The following is a 23,488-nucleotide window of genomic DNA, read 5'->3' as shown; positions in this document are numbered from 1 at the left end:
TATGGCCTACATGTGAATTACTGTGGAATGTAGATGGTTAGTTTGAGGAACTGCGATGATTACTGGTGGACATCTGGAAAAGGTGTCCCGCTCGGTAGTATCCATTGGGAGCAGGGGAGTCATGCCAGATTTAGCAGAGGGGCTCGATTCCAGAACCCTGGGATCATGACCTGAGCCAAAGGCAGATGCTTAAAAAGACTGAGCCACCCAGGCACCCCTATTATCTGTCTTTTGATTATAGCCAGCCTAGTGGGTATGAGGTGGTATCTCTTTTTGGTTTTGATTTGCATTTCCTTGATGATAAATGATGTTGAACACCTTTTCATTTCATAATTCCAATATAAGGAAATTTATTATAAAAAATTTAAAAGTACAAAAATTTCATATTTCCAATATAAGGAAATTTGTTATATCAGGTGATAGGTAGTTCAGAGGCTGGGTAGGCTGCAGGCATGGTATGTTCAGGGCTTCTACTATTTCTGGGATTCTATTGGCCTTACCTTTTTCTGTGTGTTTGCCTTGCCCTTGGGCTGATCTTCCTCCTAGTTGCAAGATGGTTACCAGCAGCAGCAGACACAACGTGCATCTTTAGACATGGAAGTTTTTCTTCAGTCTCATTGGATCAGTACACATTACCTGCCAACCTATGAACTAGTAACCATGGCAAGGGTAAAGCTAAACCAGGGTTAGCCCGGTTTCTTGCAGGGTTAAACCTGGGTTCTTGCATCATTCATCAGCTAACAGGGGTAGGTTTATGATGTTTGACTTGGGCTAATCAGGGCCAACTTCTAGAATGGGGAAGATGGAGCCCCATGGGTCTTGCAGGAGTGGTATAAATGCTGGAAAAAGTCCAGGGTTCTGTTTGGAGGGAGGACCAATGAGAATTGATGTTGGGTAGGCTACCAATATTGTCACTACACTTAGGGAACAATTTGCCGAGTACAGGCCATTTTTGTTCTTTTTTCCATTGGGAACTGGCCCAGCTGGTGGGACCAGAAACTATTGAGCTGCATTGCCTAGGTGGTAGGCAGAAGGCATAAGAACTAGTGTGCATACAATGGTGTGGCCATCCATTCCTTCTTTCTTACTTTGTATCTGATATGCACTAGAGATGGAAGGAAGAAAGACACACACAGTTCCTTTCCTGTTATGGAGCTTATATTCTAATGGACAGGACAAAAAATAAGATAACAGGGGCGCCTGGGTGGCTCAGTGGGTTAAAGCCTCTGCCTTCCGCTCAGGTCATGATCCCAGGGTCCTGGGATGGAGCCCCGCATCGGGCTCTCTGCTCAGCAGGGAGCCTTCTTTCCTCCTCTCTCTCTCTGCCTGTCTCTCTGTCTACTTGTGATCTCTGTCTGTCAAATAAATAAATAAAAGCTTTAAAAAAATACTATAAAAAATAAGATAACAGATAAAATAAGTACAGATGAAAACATATATCAGACAAGGTACTTCTATCTAGAATATATAAAGAATTCTTATAACTGAATATTAAATGATGTGAAAGATTCTGGAGAGACAGCTCTCTGGCCATTTGTGTATCAAAAAAGATACACAAATGGCCAATAAGCAAATGAAAAGGTGTTCAACATCATTTATCATCAGGGAAATGCAAATCAAAACCACAAAGAGATACCACCTCATACCCACTAGGCTGGCTATAATCAAAAGACAGATAATATGGGCGGCTGGGTGGCTCATTTGTTAAGCATCTGCCTTTGGCTCAGATCATGATCCCGGAGTTCTGGAATCAAGCCCTGCATGGGGCTTCCTGCTCTGTGGGGAGTCTGCTTCTCCCTCTCCTTCTGCCGGCTGCTCCCCCTGCTTGTACTCTATCTCTCCATTAAATAAATAAAATCTTTAAAAAAACAAAAAAGATAATAACAAGTGTTGGTGAGGATACATTGTTGGTAGGAATGTAAAATGGTGCAGCCACTTTGGAAAACCATCTGGTAGCGCCTCAAAAAGTTAAACGCAGAGTTATCATATGACGCAGTAGTTCCATCCTTAGATGTATAACCCAAGACAAATGAAAATGTGCATGCACACAACAACTTGTATACGAATGGTCAAAGCAGTATTATCCATAATCGTTAAACAAAAAGTGGACACACCCCAAATGTCCATCACGTGATGAATAGGTAAATGAAATGTGATCTATCCATAGAATTATTTGATAATAAAAGGAAATGAAATATTGATACGTGCTACTGGAGACACGAATCTAAAACACATGATGCTTAGTGAAAGAAGCCAGTTACGAAAGACTCCATACTGTAGGGTTCCATTAACACGAAATGCCCAGAACAGACAAATTGAAAGAGACAGAATATAGATTAGTGGTTGCCTAGGACTGGTGGGGAGGTGATGAGGGGATTAAAAGATGATGGTTAGAGGGGATAGGGCCTATTCTTGGATTCATCATGGCAATGGCTGAAATCCTCTGTGAATATGCTAAAAACCATTGCATTGTATACTGTTAGTGGGTGAAATGTATGGCATCTGAATTATATCTCAATTAAAGCTGTTTTTTTAAAAAAAAAAGGAAAAATGACAAATTATGAGAACTAGCCTAATGTCGAAAAAGAAAATAAAAACATGGGGTTGAGATTGAGAAAGACAGGTTGATTCAGATGATCAGTGCTTTCTTTGAAAAAGAGGCTGAAAAGTTTGGGAAAGGACCAGGAATGTGATGAATGAGGGAAGAGGTTGAGTACCAGCCCATCGAGTGGTCATCTATAACCAGTATTCTAGCTGAAAAATTGCTTCAAGCTTCTCTTTAAAGGTTTTATGTAAATATATGTGAAGAAAGCTTTGGGGCTAGTCACAAGGGAAATAAGATAGTTTCAATCCTCAAGCAGATTTGTAATTTGGGGAGAAACAGTTAATTACACATAACTCAAGGGAAGAAACAAATATGGTAGCGGCTATAAATAGCTAATCTCAAGCTTCCAAGTCAGAATATCTGTGTCACAGTCCTACTTTTTGAATCTCATCTTTTAGCAACAGAAGGTGGGCATCTCAGGTTTAGGGACTGCGATTAGACTGTTTCGAAGGTTCATCATGAGTTTAAAAATAGGCTTTGGGGGAAAAAAAATAAGCTTTGGGGGCGGGATATAGAAATTAAGTACTAGTTAAGAACATCACTGAAATGGAAAACCCACCCAATTGATAGAGGACATTTCTATAAGATGATATATCTGTCTAGCTCTGCTGCCCCAAAGCATGTAATTTCTTGTTTTTCTAGGTGAACCCGAGCCTGATCAGTCAGTTGGAGCAGAATGACTTAACTTTTGTAGGTCAGGATGTTGATGGAGAGAGGATGGAAATCATTGAACTGGCAAGTAAGTGGGCTCTTTTGTTTTTGAAAATTTTCATGGTAACCCAACGTCTTTTTGTTGTTACAGATGGAGATATAATTTGCCATTCTATACGAAGCCATAACTTGAGACTCATTTTGTTTGCTCTCCTTCTTCTCCTCTCTCCTTTGAAATAAATATGTAACTAAATAGAAATAATGTGACTAAATATAACTGGAGAAAAACAGACCACTTATAATCCTCCTCATTTGGGGGCCCACTAGTCTGAATCTACCAGAAAATGATACATTTTTCTGAGTCTACCAGTTCTGCTACTGTTATGCTTCCTCACCATCCCTGCCTCCTTTCTGGGCCTTCTCCTGTTCCTAGCCTCTAGGTTACTTGCTCTGGGGAAGGAAGACAGCCCACTGTTGAGCAACCCTCTGTTTTCCCCTTCTTTTTTTTTTTTTTTTTTAAAAATATTTATTTATTTATTTATTTGACAGAGAGAGAGAGACAGAGAGATCACAGGTAGGCAGAGAGGCAGGCAGAGAGAGCAGGGAAGCAGGCTCCCCGCTGAGCAGAGAGCCCGATGCGGGGCTCGATCCCAGGACCCTGAGACCGTGACCTGAGCCAAAGGCAGAGGCTTAACCCACTGAGCCACCCAGGCGCCCCTGCTTTCTCCCTCTTTGGAGGAAGAATGGCCCAGTGCCCTCCTCACTACTCACAACCAGTTTTGACATCTGTCGTGTGCAGGACCTGGCCTCTCATTCTACCTGGAGTCTGCCTTTCCACACCACTTGTGCTCCATGGTCAAGTGTGGGCCAGTTGTTTAACTTTTGAACACTAGTCCCTGCACCCACAGAAGTTCTTAGTGAGACTAAACACAGCACAAAGGGATAGGGACTTCCATTGAAGAAGATTGCTGAAGATGTTGTTTGTGTGTGGGCTGGGACACACTCAAGAGCCCAGGCACAAACCATGCAACGTTTTTGATGAGACAGAGGACACTATTCTCACTCAGAGCTGCAAATACATCATAAGCCCATGCTTAGCGCTCATCCCAGCTCTTTCTCTACCATTACTTACGACCTGGCCCTTTCCAGAAGTGTTTGTCAACCCCTGTTGTAAACCCACACATATATACTTCCTTTAATTGACTTGAACTTAACATGTTCAGGTGCCTGCTTGACCTGTTTGTCTATCTGGATGTTCTCCTAGCAGTTCCAGCACAACTTATCTAAAACTAAGTTTACATGTTTCCCAAAATGTTTCTGCTAAGTCATCCTCAGTCTCCTTGTTCAGGGCTTCTCACCCTCGCCACCACTGGCATGGGGGGGGGCGGTCATTCCCATCACACCCCATTGTGGTGGGGGCAGTCCTGTGTGCTGTGTGGTATTTGGTAGCATCCCCGGCCTCTACCTACTGGACACCAGTAGCATCATCCCCACCTCCCAATGTTGTAACACCCCAAACCATCGCCAGACATTGCCAAATGTCCCTGAGGGGCACATACGTCTCTGGGTGAGAACCACTGTCCTGGACCATCAGGTTTAAAATTGGCCTTATTTTGTTCTTCTTCCCCTCTATACCGCCAACTCGTAATCAGTTGTCAAGTCCTGTAGATTCTGTGTCTAGAAGGACTGAGCTGGGGTTGCATTCCCATCCCTCTCACTCTCATCCCCAGTGCATGGTGACAACCTAGAGTCCTCCTAAAGCTCCTTCCTGCCTCCAGGCTCTCCCCTCTGCAGCCCCTCCTAATGAGGACTGGGCTCTGTCACATGTCACAAATCTACAGTGCCCGTGACACGAATTTGGTGGATAAACCACTTTCATTTATCAAATGCTTAGTTTGTACAGAATACTATAAAAATGGTAACGTGATTTCCTAGAACTTACCTTTTCAATCTATCTTCTTTAGACTCCAGATATTCTGGACTTACTCTTCTAAATTTCCTACTTCTTTTACCATCTTAACCCATGTCACCATTCTCTACTTCAAATTCCTTTGCTTTGTCCCTTTCCTTTTCTGTCCCAAGTCTGTTCAGGTACTTCAGGAGTCCTGAACAGGGGGTGGGATTGAAGTTGGCGAGGGCATCTCTGAATGCAGTGACATGTCACCTAAGATGATCAGTCCATGCCCAAAGTTTTGAATTAAAAGATGAGGATGTATTTCCTGTAGTCTTTCTTTCTTTCTTTCTTTTTTTTTTTTTTAAAGATTTTATTTATTTATTTGACAGAGAGAGATCACAAGTAGGCAGAGAGGCAGGCAGAGAGAGAGGAGGAAGCAGGCTCCCCGCTGAGCAGAGAGCCCGATGCGGGGCTCGATCCCAGGACCCTGAGATCATGACCTGAGCCGAAGGCAGCGGCTTAACCCACTGAGCCACCCAGGCGCCCACCTGTAGTCTTTCTGATGGAAATGCCCATCATTTTAGGATTTTTATAGTGTGGATCACTGGTCGGGGTTGGAGTCTCTTAAATCTGGGATGTGAGAGGGCAGAGAATTTCTTAAGCAAATGACTGTTTACTTCATTCAAGTACTTACTTTCCTTTAAATCTCCTGGCTGTCATCATCGTGAGCAAATGCGTAGATGCCTCTCCATCACCTGGATTTACATTCCCGTTGACACTTTCAAATTTCATGCGTGTTGGGAAGGAAATGAGAGATGCTGTACAATCCTGGCATTTTTTAAAAAGCTGATTGCAAGGAAATTCGTTTTATTAAGGAAAATTTCCCAGAAGATTCTGATCTTAGGTACCCCTTAGAAGCACTTGGCATGAATCTCTATATTCCTCAAGGAGTTCTAAAAGGAATAACAAAGTTTGAGATTCGTATAATGTCAGAATGTGATTCAAAGCAATTAAGAGCACTATTTAAAAGATACTTTATCTGACTGATAGAACACCATCAAAATAACAACTATTTTGTTTCTTTCCTCATATTGGCTTAAGGAATTCTCTTGGAGAAAAGTGATTCAGAACAGTGGTCCATTCATTCCAGTGTTTTGTCCCTGGCCATGACCATGATTCTTTCCGTAGCTTCTGTCTGCAGTAGTACAAAAGCGGTATTACTGTGTCCTTCAAAGCCATCCCCAGATCTTTAATTTAAAGCTACATTGCTTCATTTCTTTTCTAAGCGTGGATAATTTCTTCTCTTCTTCTCTTGAGGGGGCACATTCCTGGGAGAAGGTAGCATTCTCCTCACCAAGCTTTCATCCCTAAGTGTCCCTCGCAGTCAAGGAAGCTTCTTCCTGGATGTGAGGTATGGGATTTCTACACTGGATTTTTCTGGACTCAGACCTGTCCAGTGAAACTTGCTGCAACGATGGACTATTCTGCCCTGTTCCATATGGCAGCAACTAGCCATGTGTAGCTGTTGAACGCTTGATGTATGCTCAATGAATTTGAATAACTTTAAATAGCCACGTGTGGCTAAGAGCTACCATTTTGTATAGCAGAGCTTTCAATGATAACCGTACAAGAGTGGGCATTTCCATTCAGTCATCATTTCCTTACTATTGCAGTAGGAGCTTTGGGTCTCCAGTGGTAAGTGATGGGGATTTGTGATTTTGAATTCCATGCTAGGTTTTTAGATCATTTGATAAAGCATTTCATTGAAAGCTTTAAACTTATATTCACTCCCCCCTATTAAACCTATATTCTGTCATCTTTGGATTGATATACATAGCAATTAAAAGGATTTTTAAAGTAGTGACTATAACACCAACCATACTCTACACAGTAGTAATTATGGGATTAGAGAGTTGCCTGATTTCTAATTAGAAGTTGCTTCCTGGGGTGCCTGGGTGGCTCAGTGGGTTAAGCCGCTGCCTTCGGCTCAGGTCATGATCTCAGGGTCCTGGGATCGAGTCCTGCATCGGGCTCTTTGCTCAGCAGGGAGCCTGCTTCCCTCTCTCTCTCTCTGCCTGCCTCTCCATCTACTTGTGATTTCTCTCTGTCAAAAAAAAAAAAAAATAAAAAATAAAAAAAAAAAAAGAAGTTGCTTCCTAAAACTGAGGGTTGCTGGGGGTAGGGGGTAGGGAGAGGTTTGCTGGGTTATGGGCATTGGGGGAGTGTATGTGCTATGGTGAGTGCTGTGAAGTGTGTAAACCTGGCAATTCATAGACCTGTATACCCCTACGGCTAATAATGCATTATGTGTTAATAAAAAAATAGAAAAATTATTTTTACAAAATTGCTTCCTAATCTGGGTGGGGGCGGTGGTGGTGGGTAACCAACATAGTTTATGAGAGTTCTGACTGGGGGAAGGAATTTGCAACCCTATAAGATTTCTACCCAGATTTGGAAATGTTGCCCATTTAATGTTTTCTAATCCAAAAGGGGATTTGTGTGTTTAAAAGTAGCTGGGTAAAGCTACTTTTCTGTTCCTATTCCATCTTGGAGAGCTTGAATTGCTCCTGCAGGGGCTTTATACAACCCTCAATTTAAAAATTGCTCAAATTGCTCCCCATTAATGTAAACAACATATGCTCATGGAAAAGCTTCACAGGGTAGGGAAAAGTGTAAGGAAGAAAATAAAAATATCTTGACCTCTTAACCACCTGGAGCCATAACCACCATTACCATGCAGAAAGGCCCACCCTTTATTGCTCTGGGACTCTTCCTCACAGGCGATCAGTTGGCAGAGGCTGGAATAAGGGTGCAAGTTCAGTTTCATGGTGCTGGCTCTGATTAATATCCAACCTAAAGGTGTGACGAGAAGAGCGGTCATACTGGCTGCTTTCCCAGGGCACTCTTCCCTTGGGAAGGGAAACGACCTCATAGGAAATGGCTGGAAGCCAGCTGAGAGACGGAATTCCCTACAGGTAGCCTCTCGGGTGAGGGGCACCGTGGAAATGGAGCCAGCAAACGTCTATGAAGGGCTTTCGAAATCCAGACCAACTTTGGGCAAAGCAGAATTCATCTTGCCGTTCAAAAATGTTGCTTAACTTTGCTCCCTCTAATACCTTGCTCAGATGAAATGCCAGATCTCTAATTAAGCGAGATGTGCTTTGCTGACTGAGATTCTGCCATGAAGGGGGTTGGGGAAGGTAACTGTCAGTGGTGGTTAACAAGTTAATTGTCTCAGCGTTTGATGTGTTTTCTTATTCAAAGATAAGACCGTTAAAGCAGCTCTTGTGTTTGTCTGCTTCAGTCACACCATGATTATTCTCATTTCAGATCACCCCTATTTTGTTGGTGTCCAATTCCATCCTGAGTTTTCTTCTAGGCCGATGAAGCCTTCCCCTCCGTACCTGGGCCTATTACTTGCGGCAACCGGGAATCTGCACGCCTTCTTGCAACAGGGATGCAAACTGTCCTCTAGGTAACCAGCTTACTGCTCTCAGCACCAACTCCAGCTGCACTTACATCAACATTTTAGGGCTCTTGTGAAATTTCATAGCCATACAGGACTTTTTTAAAAAATAAAGAGTAATTTTTTTCTTTCTTAACAATCCTGATTTTTTTTTTCTCCGAATGAAAATGGTTTCTTCACATCCAAGGCAGGGATACGTCAGCTTTCCGAATCACGCTGATGCTGGGTGTTACTGTAGAAGTTTGTGTCATTTCGAGAAGTGCGAAGTGGGATTTGCTTTTGTTGAGTCTCTGATGAATGAATATACATAAGTATTTTATATGTTTATTTGCTTTTTTAGGACTAGCCTCTTCAAACCCTCTGCTCTAATTTCCCTTTTGTTACTGTACCCTTTTCCTTACTTATTGGTAAGCTCTTTGTATATAAAGGACATGAATCCCTTGTTAGGTTGCAAACAATTGTTCAAAGTGGGTTTGTTTGTCTTTTAAGTTGTTAATGATACTTTTCATTTTCCCTGAGGAGTTTTAAAGAAGGGCTTTATATAATCTTTATATAGTCTTTATTTATGGGTTTTTTTTTTCTAAGATTTTGTTTTTCAGTAATCTCTAAACCCAATGTGAGCTCAGACTCACAACCCTGAAGTCAAGAGTTGCCTGCTGCCTTGACTGAGCCAGCCAGGTGCACCTGTTTATGTATTTTTTTTTTTTTTAAAGATTTTATTTATTTATTTGACAGAGAGAAATCACAAGTAGGCAGAGAGGCAGGCAGAGAGAGAGTGAGGAGGAAGCAGGCTCCCCGCTGAGCAGAGAGCCCGATGCGGGACTCGATCCCAGGACCCTGAGATCATGACCTGAGCCGAAGGCAGCGGCTTAACCCACTGAGCCACCCAGGCGCCCTGTTTATGTATTTTTAAAGTTTATGCGGTCAGATCTTTAATTTTTACGGATTCTGCCTTTAGTATCATGCCTAACATCTTTCTTTTCCTATCAAAAATATTATATAAAAATAGGCCCTCTGTTTTCTATTAGCACTCTTATGGTTTCAATTTCATGGTTGAAATCTGTGACCTACATGTACTTGCTAATTGGCGTGATGTGTAAGGTAGGATTTGCATCTGCCACCCCACCCCTATGGTTAGCAAGTTGAATAGTTCGGATTTGTTGTAAGGATTTCTGTTTTGTTCCATTGAGGATTTCATCTCTTACTTCTAAACCCTTAGCACCCTTTTCATTATCATAGCATTACTATAAATCAAGCTCTTATCTACCTTATGCCCATTTTTATTGAACTTTTTAAAAAATATATTTTGCTATTCTTCCAGATGAATTATGTGACGATTTTTAAAATTAGATTTAAAAAAATCCCTAACATTTCTTGACACTTAAATATTGGTCTGGGGAGAATTCATATGTTTACTTCTTCTCCTGCAAAAGTATTGGATGCAATAACTTCAAAAGTGGCTGGAACTAGCCAGAATCATAGAGGTATTAGGAAGGGTTATTACTCCAGTGACTGGATATATGTCATTTAGATCATTACCTTTGCTGACCCTCATCCTAGCAAATGACCCTCGTGATGCTGCAATCGAGAGCGGCCAGGATCGGTGTCTGATGTGTGTGCGTGTGCTCGTGTCACACAGGCCTGCTTCACTGTGACATCACTTGCTAAGAGAGGCTCAGAGCTGTCCCTCATTTCTCATACCCATGTTTTCAAAACGGGAGAAGCTTTCCATATTCCGTGTCTGGCATGTTGCTGAATGGAGGATCACTCCTTGCACGCTTGAACCAGTGCTCTGGTTTTCCAGCTGTGCCCTGCGGAGCCGCAGCCTGGGCTGCGGTGACAAGCTGACTTCGAGGGTCCCCAGGCTCCTCCCTGCCTGGGCAGAGCAGCTGCACACTACCAGGCTCACATGGCATGGTTCAGCATGAGATTGCACATGAAGAGAGCTTCCCGTGTTCTGATGCTGCGTGGCTTACAGCGGATGCCACGTGTGGTCTCATGTTGCATGTGTGCCGTGCCCCTTCTCAGCCACTGCAGAGCCACCATTATTTCAGGTGCTTGCATGTAAGAGGAGGGTGGCCGCAGAGGAAGTTAGATGGCTGGGAGAAAGGGTTCATGCCAAACTGGTTGTTGGCAAGCAACGGCTAAGAATGAGCGTTCTCTAATTTGTGCTCACCGCCCACCTGTGTGTTCGATGGGCCGCGGCTTCCTGCGGGGGGGATGGTGGTTTCTGGGTAAAGCTTATAGCAGTTTTTGAGAAAAAGGGCTGCTTGTTAGTGACTCCTGAGCAAGATTCAGTGCATCTTGAGAAGGCAAGACTTCTTAACAGAACTCTGAGGCGGGTATGGGAGTCACAGCTGACTAGCTGACTTTCGTGGTCATCAGAGAATTCCTACATAGCGGCCATAAAGTGGTGCATTTCTTAAGCGCAGCTGGCACCTTATTTATCGTGATCCCCCTGGCTCCCTAGCGCATGGGGTTGTTTACGACCCATTAAAGTACTAACTGTAGGAAGCAGGGAAGGATGGATATGCGCTAGTCTAATTTTGACACCTCACAGCAGCGGGGGTTGCCGGGGGGAGTTTCTAACTAAGAAGGGTGACCGTGAGTTAACCACAGGCACAGACACCCATGTCCCAGAGGAACCTCGCACTTGAACTCCTCTCTGCCCAGCCCCGTGGTGTTACTGAACGATGGAAAATGAACGGGGGCTTCGATGGCCAGGCTCTAATGTGAGCTGAGTTGCTACTGTATTTCTGTCAAACAAGATTACTGTCTGTAATCAACCATACACAAATGTAACAAGGGATATGAACACCAGCATAATGACTTCCTTCCCCAGAAATTGGCTGACGGTATGTAATTATATGGCACATGTGCAGCTGACATCTTTAAAGCCCAGAATATAAAAATCTTGGGCTTTGAGCAAGTACACCTGAACTATAACCTCTGCGTTCTGCCCTGGGGAGAGTAGTTAGTTATCTTTTAGCGCCTGGGAAGTTGCAGTGAAGATGTTATTTTGGGATCTACAGCTGGTAAGCCTTCGTTTTGGGGGTCCCCCCAGGACGGCACACATATTTGATGATTCACTAGAAGGAAACCAGAATATAGTTGTACTCGTGGTGAAAACTCACTTCCGTGACAGAGGAAGCCTACACAACTGGCTCAGTAAGAGAAAAAGATGGCAGTGGGGTGTGGAGAAACCCATTTGCAGGTTTCCTATGTCCCCTCCCTCCCATGAGAGCTCCCACAGAGCTCACCTTCCCTTCAGCAGTGAACATGCAGCAACATGGTGTGATGTCTGTGCCCAGAGGAGCCCCTCTGAGACTCAGAGTGTAGGGTTTTTTTTATCGGGGCTGGTTACATAGGCATTCTCTACCTGGGAACCACACGGATTCGACTGTCAAAAGGAAAGCAAGCTTTCACCATAAATCACACCAGCCTACACCCAGTGAAAGGACCTTATCAGTTAGTGATGGAAACACGTTCTGAAAGCCAAGTTCCTCGGTGGTTCTCCCCCCCCACCAAGCAAGCCCTCTAATGATAGCAGCCTCATGCCTACTGTGTTGTCTTTTATTTTATTTTATTTTTTTTGCGCAAGTCTAATAAGCCAGTTTTAGGAAAAAAAAAATCCAATGGGAAATTATTGTAATTCTCTGTTGAGATCTCCCCTCTGCGTCTAAACATAATCTGTCCCATGTACAAAAGGAGACCGCGCATTTGCCTGGTTTGCTGGCATATCATGTAATGGATGAGGCTGTTTCATGTGATTGTAAGGAGGCAATTTTAGGGGACTTATATTAAAAAGACTGTACAAAGGCGCTTGTAACTGTGAGTTCTTTAGTATCTAGAAACAAAGCATATCATCATCTCTGTTCAGAATTGCATTTTTAAGCTACTGGAAACAGAAGAGAGATCGGAGTCCAAAGTGGTCCAGAGGTGATTTTCCAGCATGTGGGTCTCTGGGCTGCCCTGCAGGGCTCTTAGGCTCACTCCCTACCTACCAAGTTGAGAAACAGCTTCCAGTTTGGGTCACGCTGCCATTTATCACGCCCACGTGGCAGGTCAGACTAAAACTCTGAGCGCTTACACAGTGCCCGTTCCATGTTAGAAAGCAAAAACTTAGATGGGGCTCGGTCAGCAGTTCATAGACACGCAGCTTTTGGAGGTAACATGTCTTTAAAGTATAACACCAGGAGCGCCTGGGTGGCTTAGTCAGTTGGGCATCTGCCTTCGGCTTGAGTCATGATCCCGGGGTCCTGGGATGGAGCCCCACATCGGGCTCCCTGCTCAGTGGGGAGCCTGCTTCCCTTCCTCCCTCTGCCTGCTGCTTCCCCTCTCTCACTCTCTGTCTCAAATAAATAAACAAAACCTTAAAGAAGTACAAGACCAGCATCTTAAGACACTTGAGCAGCGTCGTAGTCTCGGGTTTAGGATTCTGGATTTCATGCCTCCACCCAACATATACTATCTTTTGTGCAGAGAAATCGTCTTCTTTGGCAAAACAGGAAGCGGTCTGGTACAGAAACAACAGGAGGGAAATTACTCAGTGATTCCCTAGATTTGCTTGACTTTTTCAGACCAAACTCAAAAGCTGAAACTACTTTATAATCAAAGGGCCCTAAAAGGAAGTTCACACCCAGAACCAGATCTTTCCATTTCTCGATCCCTCCTGTGCTCCTAGGATCTGCACACCCAGAACCAGATCTTTCCATTTCTCGATCCCTCCTGTGTTCCTAGGATCTGCGTCCATTCTCTCCATGCTTATCCTTATCTCCCCATTTCCACCCGTGAATCCTGGCAGCAGGTGGGGAGAGAAGGCACCCATTTTCATTCACCATTGTCTCTAGTCTCTCTTCTGGGTTTCCTTCTAAGTGACACACTGGCTTCCATCTGGGGAAGATTTTTGTGTTCTGTGGACTTCTAAATGTAACAGGACAGAAAATTTTGAAAATAGAAAGAAAGGACCCATAAACCCACCAGCCTAACACACTGGGCTCATTTTTTAGTGTTTCCTTCCAATCTTTATATCCATATAGGACTCCTTTCATGGTTATAATCACTGTTCTGTGACCTCACTCTTTTCTGCCTCAGTTTCTTTATAAAAGGAGCATGGTAATGGTGCCCGCTTGATGAAGATTAAGTTTCATACTAAATGTAAAGCACTTAGCACAGTGTCTGGTCTACGGTGGGAAATTAAATGGAAATTATTATTATTATTATTATTATTAAAGGAAGCTCTACACGTAACGTGGGGCCTGAACTCACAACCCTGAGATCAAGAGTCACACACTCTACTGACTGAGCCAGCTAGGTGCCCCTAACTGGGAATTATTATTATTAATTTTACCTTAGTTCTGGTCTTCATCTCTTGTCTCCTACAAAGGCTTCCTAACTGGTCTCTATGCCTCTAGCTTTCCTCTTCTCAATCCATTTTTCCTACATTATTTTGGAGTTTAAAACTCTCAGTGGCTTCCCTTGACTTAGAGAGTAAAATGCACACAAATCCGTAGGGAACAGTTTACAGTCCCTGGATCTCCGTAGAAGCTTTTAATGCCTTTGCCTTAGCTCACACCACTTTTGTGGCCCTTGATACACATTCCTGAAGTGCTTAGTGAGAGGTGAATGCCAATCTGTATCCTTTTAGGATGCTACGTCCTAACAGTGGGCATGGGAGGTGGGCATGGCCTCTCTTTTGACTGTAGAGTGTGCATTTCTCCCTCTAAGGCATACTTACCCCCTTGGGTACCTCTTTCTCTTTGACTAGGAAGGTAAGATACTCTTTTCCTCCTGGATGTGCGTTTTCCAGCGCTATTTCAAACTTGGAATCACCGTGCCTATCTTGTTTTTTTTAAAACTTCAGGCTGCATGGTTGATGATGCCAAGGGCCATTCTTGCAATATACAGTGTGTAGGGGCCAAGGGTTGGCCACCCCAAGATGGGCCAGTCTAGCATAAAGATTATTTCAAGTTTGAAGGGGTTTGGGACAGGTCTTCGCAAAATATGCTACGTTGGCACATGGACCGTTTTGAGTTGAAGGCAATCGAGACCCTCAAGAGAAACTTTAGTCCCTCCAATTGTCTTCTGTTAATCTGTCTCTGTCACTTGGATTCTTAGGCCAGTGAGGAGTACCTTAAAGGGGACAGGAAATTCTTGCTCCCTGACAGGTACAAATAGTTGGTTTCTTTGGGGACAGTGTGGACGAGGAGAGCAGGTGCTATGGATTTGGTTTCTGGATTTGCTACTAACTGGGTAATTTTTCCCAAGTCTCTACTCCCAAACTTCGGGATCTTCATGCATTTGTGCTGCTCCAAAGAATAGTTGAGATGGTGCTTTGTAAATATTAACCCGATAGAAAAATACTACTTTTTCCCCTTTGTTACATTTCAAGCAAAAGCGAACTGGGGGAAAAAAGATACTTTTTTAACGTTTTTTAAAATACCTTTTAAAACAACACCACCTCCTCTTCTCCTGCCCCCATTATTTGTCACCAGCTGCATGCCTTGAGAGTTCTTTCAGTAAAGTGCTGCTAAAAAAACACATTTGAGTACACCTTCTCTTAGGGATTAAATGTTGATTAAAAGGTGCTCTTTATTGATGGTGGTTCACTGCAAGGCTGATGACATACAGGGTGCTGGCCAGGAATGGAGTTAATACTGATAGAGATCACTGTGCTTTTAATGCCCTGCTGGGGTCGAATTCTACCATTTACTATTCAATGCAAAACTCATCAAAGCATACTAAGATTTTATTCCATTGCTCTTACATTTTATGGCTTCCAGGGGCTCTTTGAAAAGGAAGTAAGTATAGCAGTAACAATGCTTTGGAGAAAACTGTGTGCATGGCAACCTGTTTTAAAACATGCTTTTCCTACATGAAATCGATTTTTGATACAAAGTATTGTAGGAACTCATGCATGCTGGGAATCCTAAGCTGGCCATCAAAATTTTCTTTTCTTTTTTTTTTTTTTAAAGATTTATTTATTTATTTGATGGACAGAGATCACAAGTAGGCAGAGAGGCAGGCAAAGAGAGAGGAAAGGAAGCAGGCTCCTCACTGAGCAGAGAGCCTGATGCGGGGCTTGATCTCAGGACCCTGGGACCATGACCTGAGCTGAAGGCAGAGGCTTTAACCCACTGAGCCACCCAGGCACCCCTGGCCATCAAAATTTTCTAAAAAATTCCAACTACCTCTTTCTGTTAATGGAGAAGAAGTGGTTTAATGGCTGCCCCTGGGGTGGCCTAAAAAGTGGGAAATATGAGGCATTACTAAATCTTGTCCTAGTGCCTTGGAATATATATTTTCTTATATTGGATATTTACTAGGAACCAGGAATCTTTGACAAACGAATGACTATAAGCAACCTTTTGTTTGTCAAAGAACCACACGTAGATTGTTGCAGTCAAGTCTCCAAAGTCAAGCCAGTGTTGTAAGGATAGAGATTCCCATGAGTTGCTGCTGGTGATTTTTATTTTCCGTAATAAAAAATAATATAGGGAGCATGTGGCAGGCTCAGTCAGTAGAGCATGTGACTCTTGACCTTGTGGTTGTGGGTTCAGACCCCACACTGGGCTTGGAGCCTACTTTTAAAAAAAAGTATATATATATGTGTATATATGAACTTATAAGTTCATATATATATATGAACTTATAAAAAAAGAGTGCTTCTGTTATTTGGGGAAGCACATGCATGCATAAGAGACAAGTGCCATTATTTCAAATAGCTCTAGATAGCCAGACCTTAAAAAAATCTTTTTAGGGAGTGGCAAGGAGAACCATTGCATGGTGATTATGGTTTGTTGTTGTTGCTGTTTTTAATCATTATTCATTTGTTTTAAAAATCAGTGCTATCCAATAGAATTTTCTGCAGTGATGGAAATGTTCTATAATCTGCACTGCACAATGGGACAGTCACCAGCCCCACGTGACTATTTGTTGGGCAGTTAGTTGGGTCTGAGGGAGAAGGAATAAAGCAGTTGCTGGCCACACCCTTGGAGCAACCCTTAAGGATTCACAGCAACACCTGCAGAGCCACCTCTGAGGGCTAAGAGAGCGGGAAAGGCCTAGCCATGAGCTGGCTCAGAAGCCACAGGGGACTTCCAAGAGCTGAGCATGCGCAGAGAAGGCACAACTTGTCCTTGAGGTCACAGCAGAAGCTCCTTAGAAACTCATAAATATACAATACATAAATAAATACGAATATAACGGCATGCATCATGGGTAGGCGCATGCGCAGAAGCCAAAATGTTATATAACCACCGGCTGTCACTCAAACATATCCTTCAAAGCCAAATTTAAGGCAGAAAACAGGCTTAAAAGGATGCAGCCAGACCTTCTTGGGGCCATTGCCACTGTTGCTCTAGCAGTGACCTGCTTTCACTCTTGGAACCGCACTGTACTCTACCTGCTTAATGAACTCTAGCTCCCCATTCTGCTCTCGGGTTTCCAGTTCTTTGGTGTATCTGGGGCAAGAAGCGAGCAACGCGGTAACATATTGAGCACTTGAACTGCCCCTTAATATGTGTGAGTGAGGCATGGAATTTTCAGTTCAATTCGGTTTTAATTGATTTAAAGGTAGAGAGCGTCCCGCGGCTTGTGGCTACCGTACTGGGCAGTGCGGGTTTAACATGTCCGCTCCCCAAATATATCAAGATAGACACCAGTGGGTCTGTATTCTGTGGCGTTTCATAAAGATTCGCGTGTAAGACATTAATATCTAATAATTTTCCCTGAGAAATGTGTGTGCGCACGCCCACGTGTCTGTCCAGAGAAGATGATTTAGGGTTAGTCTTAGGGAGCTGAGATGTCGCGAATTAAGTGTAAGTCTACTCAGACAAGTATATCTTATGACTGTTTAAAGTTTGTTCCGTGTGAAACTAAAATGAACCCCTAAGCCCCATGCAGCACAGAGTAGCGCTCACATTTTATTGGATGTGTAGGAACCACTGCTGTTCTGTGTGTGATGGTGATCCACATTGTATTTCTAGGGGCGCCTGAGTGGCTCAGTGGGTTAAAGCCTCTGCCTTCCGCTCAGGTCAAGATCCCAGGGTTCTGGGATCGAGTCCCCCATCCGGCTCTCTGCTCATTGGGGAGCCTGCTTCCTCCCCTCTTTCTGCCTGCCTGTCTGTCTACTTGTGATCTCTGTCTGTCAAATAAATAAAGATAATCTTAAAAAAAAAAAAAGGCACATTTTTTACTTCTAGCGCTTGGTGCTTGCTGGCGAGTGGATACCCTGAAATCAGGCCGTTGAGCAGCAATGCCTGCTTTAATGATTCTGTTCTTGAGCCCCGTGGTTTACTTCATTGTCCTACTTCTGGCCCCTGGCACAGAGGAAAGAAAAATCAGCAAACCCGCTCATTTGCCTTAGAAATGAGTAAATTCAAGCCCAGTCTTTTCGTGCCATTTGGAGGTGTCGTCAGAGTTTGGGGCAGCCAGCGCCAGACAGAAAGGACAGCCGCCAGGTTAGAAACAGACCCACCCCAGGTTTGCCGGGTAAGACGGGCAGGGAATTACCTGGGACGAGAAACAATTCTGAAAATCATGCAATTGGCAGTTTTTGTGATTTCTTTATGTTTCGATGACTTTTTAAGAGATACCGTGTCATGAATATGTAAGACTCGTGAGCAGCAACAGCTTACATTTTTATATTGTCTTCAGAGTGCATTCAGATGTTCTCTTTTGGCCCTCATACCATCTTGGTGAGGTTGTAGGTATTGTTACTGGTTTTTTTTTTTCTAGACTCTCAGCAGTCAAGTGAGCAGTCCGGACGTATGCGGCTAATAAACAGTACAACCAGGGTTGTAAGGGGGAGGGTGTGGGCCCACCTTCTTCCTCCCTGAGCTCGGAGGTCGGGAAGGAAGCAGGTGTAACGTCTGATGCCTGAGAGAATGGACTCTCCTTGGCTCTTCTGGCCTTCTTGCTTGTGCACTCAGGGGATATGCCCCCCCCCCCCTCCACGGTGCCTGCTGGCACATTTCAGCACCCCTTAGACTTGAGCTTGTGGCCTGGGTTGGCATGATGGGGATGCTGGCCTCACCTCGAATGAGCTGTGTGCTGGGTGAGTCACCAAAACACCCCGACCCTCATTTCTTCTCCCGGAGAAAGTTGAGTGCAACTTCCAATTCCCTTTATGTCGCCCAGAACCAGGATGGATTGACGTTTGTGTAATGAGAATGCGTGGATAAGGAAGGACATATCAAGTTTTGGGGACAGTTTAAAAAATATATGGGGCGCCTGGGTGGCTCAGTGGGTTAAAGCCTCTGCTTTCGGCTCAGGTCATGGTCTCAGGGTCCTGGGATCGAGCCCCGCATCGGACTCTCTGCTCAGCAGGGAGCCTGCTTCCTCCTCTCTCTCTCTGCCTGCCTCTCTGCCTACTTGTGATCTCTGTCTGTCAAATAAATAAATAAAATCTTAAAAAAAAAAAAAAAATATATATATATATATATATATAATTTAGTTATTCCTGTGTTTTCTTTTTTGGAAACCCTTTTTTTTTTTTTTTTTTTAAAGATTTTATTTATTTATCAGAGAGAGAGAGGGGGAGAGAGCAAGCACAGGCAGACAGAATGGCAGGCAGAGGCAGAGGGAGAAGCAGGCTCCCTGCTGAGCAAGGACCCCGATGTGGGACTCGATCCCAGGACGCTGGGATCATGACCTGAGCCGAAGGCAGCTGCTTAACCAACTGAGCCACCCAGGCGTCCCTTGGAAACCCTTTTGTAACAGAAGTGACTTTCCTGCTCTAAAAATTAAGTAGGGGGTATCTTCTACTTGATTTGTTTTGAGGAGCTGTTGATTCGTGTTTAACATATCTTGTCTTTTCTGCCAATTCTTTTTTTTTTTTAAAGATTTTATTTATTTATTTGACAGGCAGAGATTACAAGTAGGCTGAGAGGCAGGCAGAGAGAAAGGAGGAAGCAGGCTCCCTGCTGAGCAGAGAGCCCGATGCGGGGCTCGATCCCAGGACCCTGGGATCATGACCTGAGCCAAAGGCACAGGCTTTAACCCACTGAGCCACCCAGGCGCCCCTTTTCTGCCAATTCTTAATCCTCTTCTATCTACTCTCCATTCTCGAACCCCGCCCCCACAGCCTTTCCAGTATTTTGTCCAAAAGTCAAGGAGGAGAGTGAGGTTGTCTTTTACATTCTTGCTGACGTATTTATTGATACTCGCTCAATGTGTTTAGAGTAAATATTCGCTTCCTAACATGTTAGCAGAGGGTTTATTCAGTTGTTCCCTTTCCTCCTTAAAAAAAAAAAGAGTGGATTTTCACGTGTTATGGAATTCAGAGTTCTACTGCTATCCATCAGTAAAAAGTTGGTCAAGGCTAGGAATGGGTCAGGCATAAAACACTCACTTCCTGGCAATGTCATCTCCATAGGTCAGTAGAACTCCTGTGGAGTTGATCTACTTGCTGATTTATTTGGAACCAAGCAAGAAGAACCCCTGACCTTAGCCCATAGCTCAGGTTAAAACTACAGTTGCAGGGCTCTGTCATGGAGAAAATGTACTTCTGAGGGATCCCAACATGGCAGTAGTATGTCAGCCATCGGTCCTATTCTGAGTACTACATGCGTCTCGAGGTAGTGGGGGCATCCCATAAAGCTTCTGATGTGAAAATAGCATAATTGTGCAAATAATTTCTCAAACCCTTGGGTATATGAGAGTATCTGTTGGGATGGCAAACTTTTATGCTGCTGGTCTACACTGGTGGTCTTTAGAAGATTATACATTTTAATCTAAATTGAAATGCTTTTATCAATTTTCTGAATAAGTTACTTCCAGCTTAAGATGAAAGCAGGTGATCAGCTCCTCTGACAAAAGATCACCGTGTGTGGTGGGACTAACCTCTTTCTAGAAAGTGGTAGTACAATATCCCTTAGCATTTTCTCAGAGTGGAGATTAATTACAGAACATGTTTGGAATTGTAAATAGAATAATTGTCCAGGGTTTTTTACACCTTGCTAAATTAGTTCCTTTTTTGATCTAGTGATAGATACAGCGATGCCAGTGATGATAGCTTTTCAGAGCCAAGAATAGCCGAGTTGGAAATAAGCTGAAAATAATACAGGACTTGGAATAATCAGGACTGCCTGTGAAGGTAAGATGGAAGTCTCTAGTATTCTCTGTTTGTCTTCCAGACAAGCTGTTGTCCTGGGGGAGAAGGGAGAGTTTTAGGACTTGCCCTGCAGGATTTCGCTCTCGAGGGATGCTCCTATTTGCCTGGCACGTGTAGCAAATAGGTGATCCCCAGGCATAGTTAGGACAGATCTGACAGCTGACCATGCTTTTGGGAAACTGGAATGCATCCGGGAAAGCTCGAAGTTAGCATGGGGAAAATGGAATGCACCTGAGGTCAGGAATAAATATGTAAGCTCACCTTAAAGTGTATCCGGAGGCTAGAGTGGTTAGAGTTGTCATAGATCAGCAAACTTGTTCTGTAAAGGGCCAAATCATAAATATTTTAGGATTTGGGGGCCGTTCAGTCTCTGTTGCAACTATTGTCCTTTGCTATTATCAGGGGAAAGCTGGCGTAGACAGTATGTAAATGAATGGACATGGCTGTGTCCCAATAAAACTTCATTTACAAAAGCAGTTTGCTGAGCCCTGGTTTAGGTAATTCATGGAAAAGCAGATTTCTTTGGATTTGTATGAAATAAAATGGTATTTTATTTCTTTGGAGGGAAATGTCTGGGCTTCTGAGGGCAGCTCATTTCCCCCATGGTTCTTTCAGTCTTTCTGAGGGAGGATAGCAGCCTGGATAAGTTTATTAAATTCAAACTCAGAGCCTGATACTGCCTGGGATAACTCTAGTGTTATGGCAGGCCTCAAGGTGGATGGGCAGCTCTCTTTTCACAGGACAGCAGCTTCTGGAAAATGTGTAAAGAGTTAATGGCTCCAGTATGAGCTCTCTTCATGTCACCTAGTGGTAGGATCTTCATGTTCCCCAGGGAAAGCATATCTTTCTCGATTTCGATTTGCTTCAAACATGGAGACCTTTAGGAGCAAACCAAAATGGCGCAAAGACTAGCTTGAGGTACTTGAAAGACTTACATTATTCAGTTTCTGATATTGTTAATACTTATATTCTTCTTCTTCTTTTTAAAGGCTCTGAAGTCACTGAAACCAGGATGAAGGAACTGTCTGAGGAAATCACCACACTCTTAAAGAATCACCCTGTTTTCCACCAAACATAAATGTAAAACCTCGAAGGGGATCTAATGATAGATAGACCAGAACCAAGGGGCTACTTTCCTTTTCAGTCCAGAGGTGGCCTTTGGTTCTCACAAATTTCTGTAGCTGATTAAACTTTTCCCAGCAACCTCAAGAGGGAGAAAGCGTGTTTGTGTCTTGTCTGGCATATGGTGATGTCCCGGCCGTGAGCGAGGATCCGGGTAACTGAGCCTTCACTGTGCTGTACGAGAGGGCTGGCGGGGCACACGAGACAGTGATTTTTGAGTCAAACAGGAGTCGTTCTGTGACCTGAAGCTCAAACACTGATTCGTGTGCTGCCCAAGCTTCTTTCAGTTTGTCACCATGTTTATTTTTAGTTAAAAGTAAAATTAAACAAGTCCAAGAGGCGGTGGTGGGGAAAGGGCCTAAAAATATATGTTACATATGTTATATTCATTGACGTGGAATTCACATAACATAGAATTAACCATTTTTTATTTAATTTTATTTTTTATAATTATCCATTTTATTATTTCTTTAAAATTTTTATATATTTATTTATTTCAGAGAGACACAGGTACCTTGGCGGGGGGGGCGGGCAGAGTGAGAGAGAGAAACAGGCTCCCCACTGAGCAGGGAACTGATGCCGGGCTCAGTCCCAGGACCCTGGGATCATGACCTGAGCTGAATGTAGTAGACATTTAACCAACTGAGCCACCCAGGCGTCCCTAGAATTAACCATTTGAAAAATTCTATTTATTTATTTATTTCTGGATTTTATTTATTTTTAATTAACATGTGATGTATTTGTTTCAGGGGTGCAGGTCTGTGAATCATCCGGCTTACACAATTCACGGCACTCACCACAGCACAGACCCTCCCCAGTATCCATCCCCCAGCACCCCCATCCCTCCCACCTCCTCCCTCCAGCAGCCCTCAGTTTGTTTCTCAAGATTAAGAGTCTCTTATGGTTTGTCTCCCCTCTCTGTTTTCATCTTGTTTCATTTTTCTCTCCCTTCCCCCATGATCCTCTGCCTTGTTTCTCAAATTCCTCATATCATTGAGATCATATGATAATTGTCTTTCTGTGGTTGACTTATTTTGCTCAGCATAATACCCTCGAGTTCCATCCACATCATGGCAAATGGCAAGATTTCGTTTCTTTTGATGGCTGCATAGTATTCCATTATATACATATATACACCACATCTTCTTTATCCATTCATCTGTTGTTGGACATCTGGATATCTTGGCTCTTTCCATGGTTTGGCTACTGTGGACATTGCTACTGTAAACATTGAGGTGCACGTGCCCCTTCGGATCACTACATTTGTATCTTTGGGGTAAATACCCCGTAGTGTGATTGCTGGGTCATAGGCTAGCTCTATTTTCAACTTTTTTTTTTTTTTTAAGATTTTATTTATTTATTTGACAGAGATCACAAGTAGGCAGAGAGGCAGGCAGAGAGAGAGGAAAGGAAAAAGGCTCCCTGCTGAGCAGAGAGCCCGATGCAGGGCTCGATCCCAGGACCCTGAGACCATGACCTGAGCTGAAGGCAGAGGCTTAACCCACTGAGCCACCCAGGTGCCCCTATTTTCAACTTTTTGAGGAACTTCCATACTGTTTTCCAGAGTGGTTGCACCAGCTTGCATTCCCACCAAGAGTGTAGGAGGGTTCACCTTTCTCCACATCCTCGCCAACA

General features: G+C 43.6%; 1 protein-coding gene across 2 annotated transcripts in view; it reads left to right on the top strand.

Moving 5' to 3' along the window:
- The window catches only part of CTPS2 (CTP synthase 2), a 100,199-nt gene extending 78,259 nt beyond the window's left edge, over nucleotides 1-21,940 (top strand). For both annotated transcript variants that reach the window (XM_059157041.1, XM_059157042.1), the window contains exons 16-19: nucleotides 3,248-3,344; nucleotides 8,481-8,625; nucleotides 20,603-20,713; nucleotides 21,721-21,940. In XM_059157041.1, the coding sequence (XP_059013024.1) occupies nucleotides 3,248-3,344; nucleotides 8,481-8,625; nucleotides 20,603-20,672 (312 nt within the window). In that variant the 3' untranslated portion in view covers nucleotides 20,673-20,713; nucleotides 21,721-21,940. The remainder of the gene's footprint in view (nucleotides 1-3,247; nucleotides 3,345-8,480; nucleotides 8,626-20,602; nucleotides 20,714-21,720) is intronic.
- Nucleotides 21,941-23,488: the final 1,548 nt, after the last annotated feature.

This window comes from Mustela lutreola, chromosome X (assembly GCF_030435805.1).
Source record: "Mustela lutreola isolate mMusLut2 chromosome X, mMusLut2.pri, whole genome shotgun sequence".
Taxonomy (NCBI): Eukaryota; Metazoa; Chordata; class Mammalia; order Carnivora; family Mustelidae; genus Mustela; species Mustela lutreola.
This window is presented reverse-complemented; position numbering and strand designations above follow the sequence as displayed.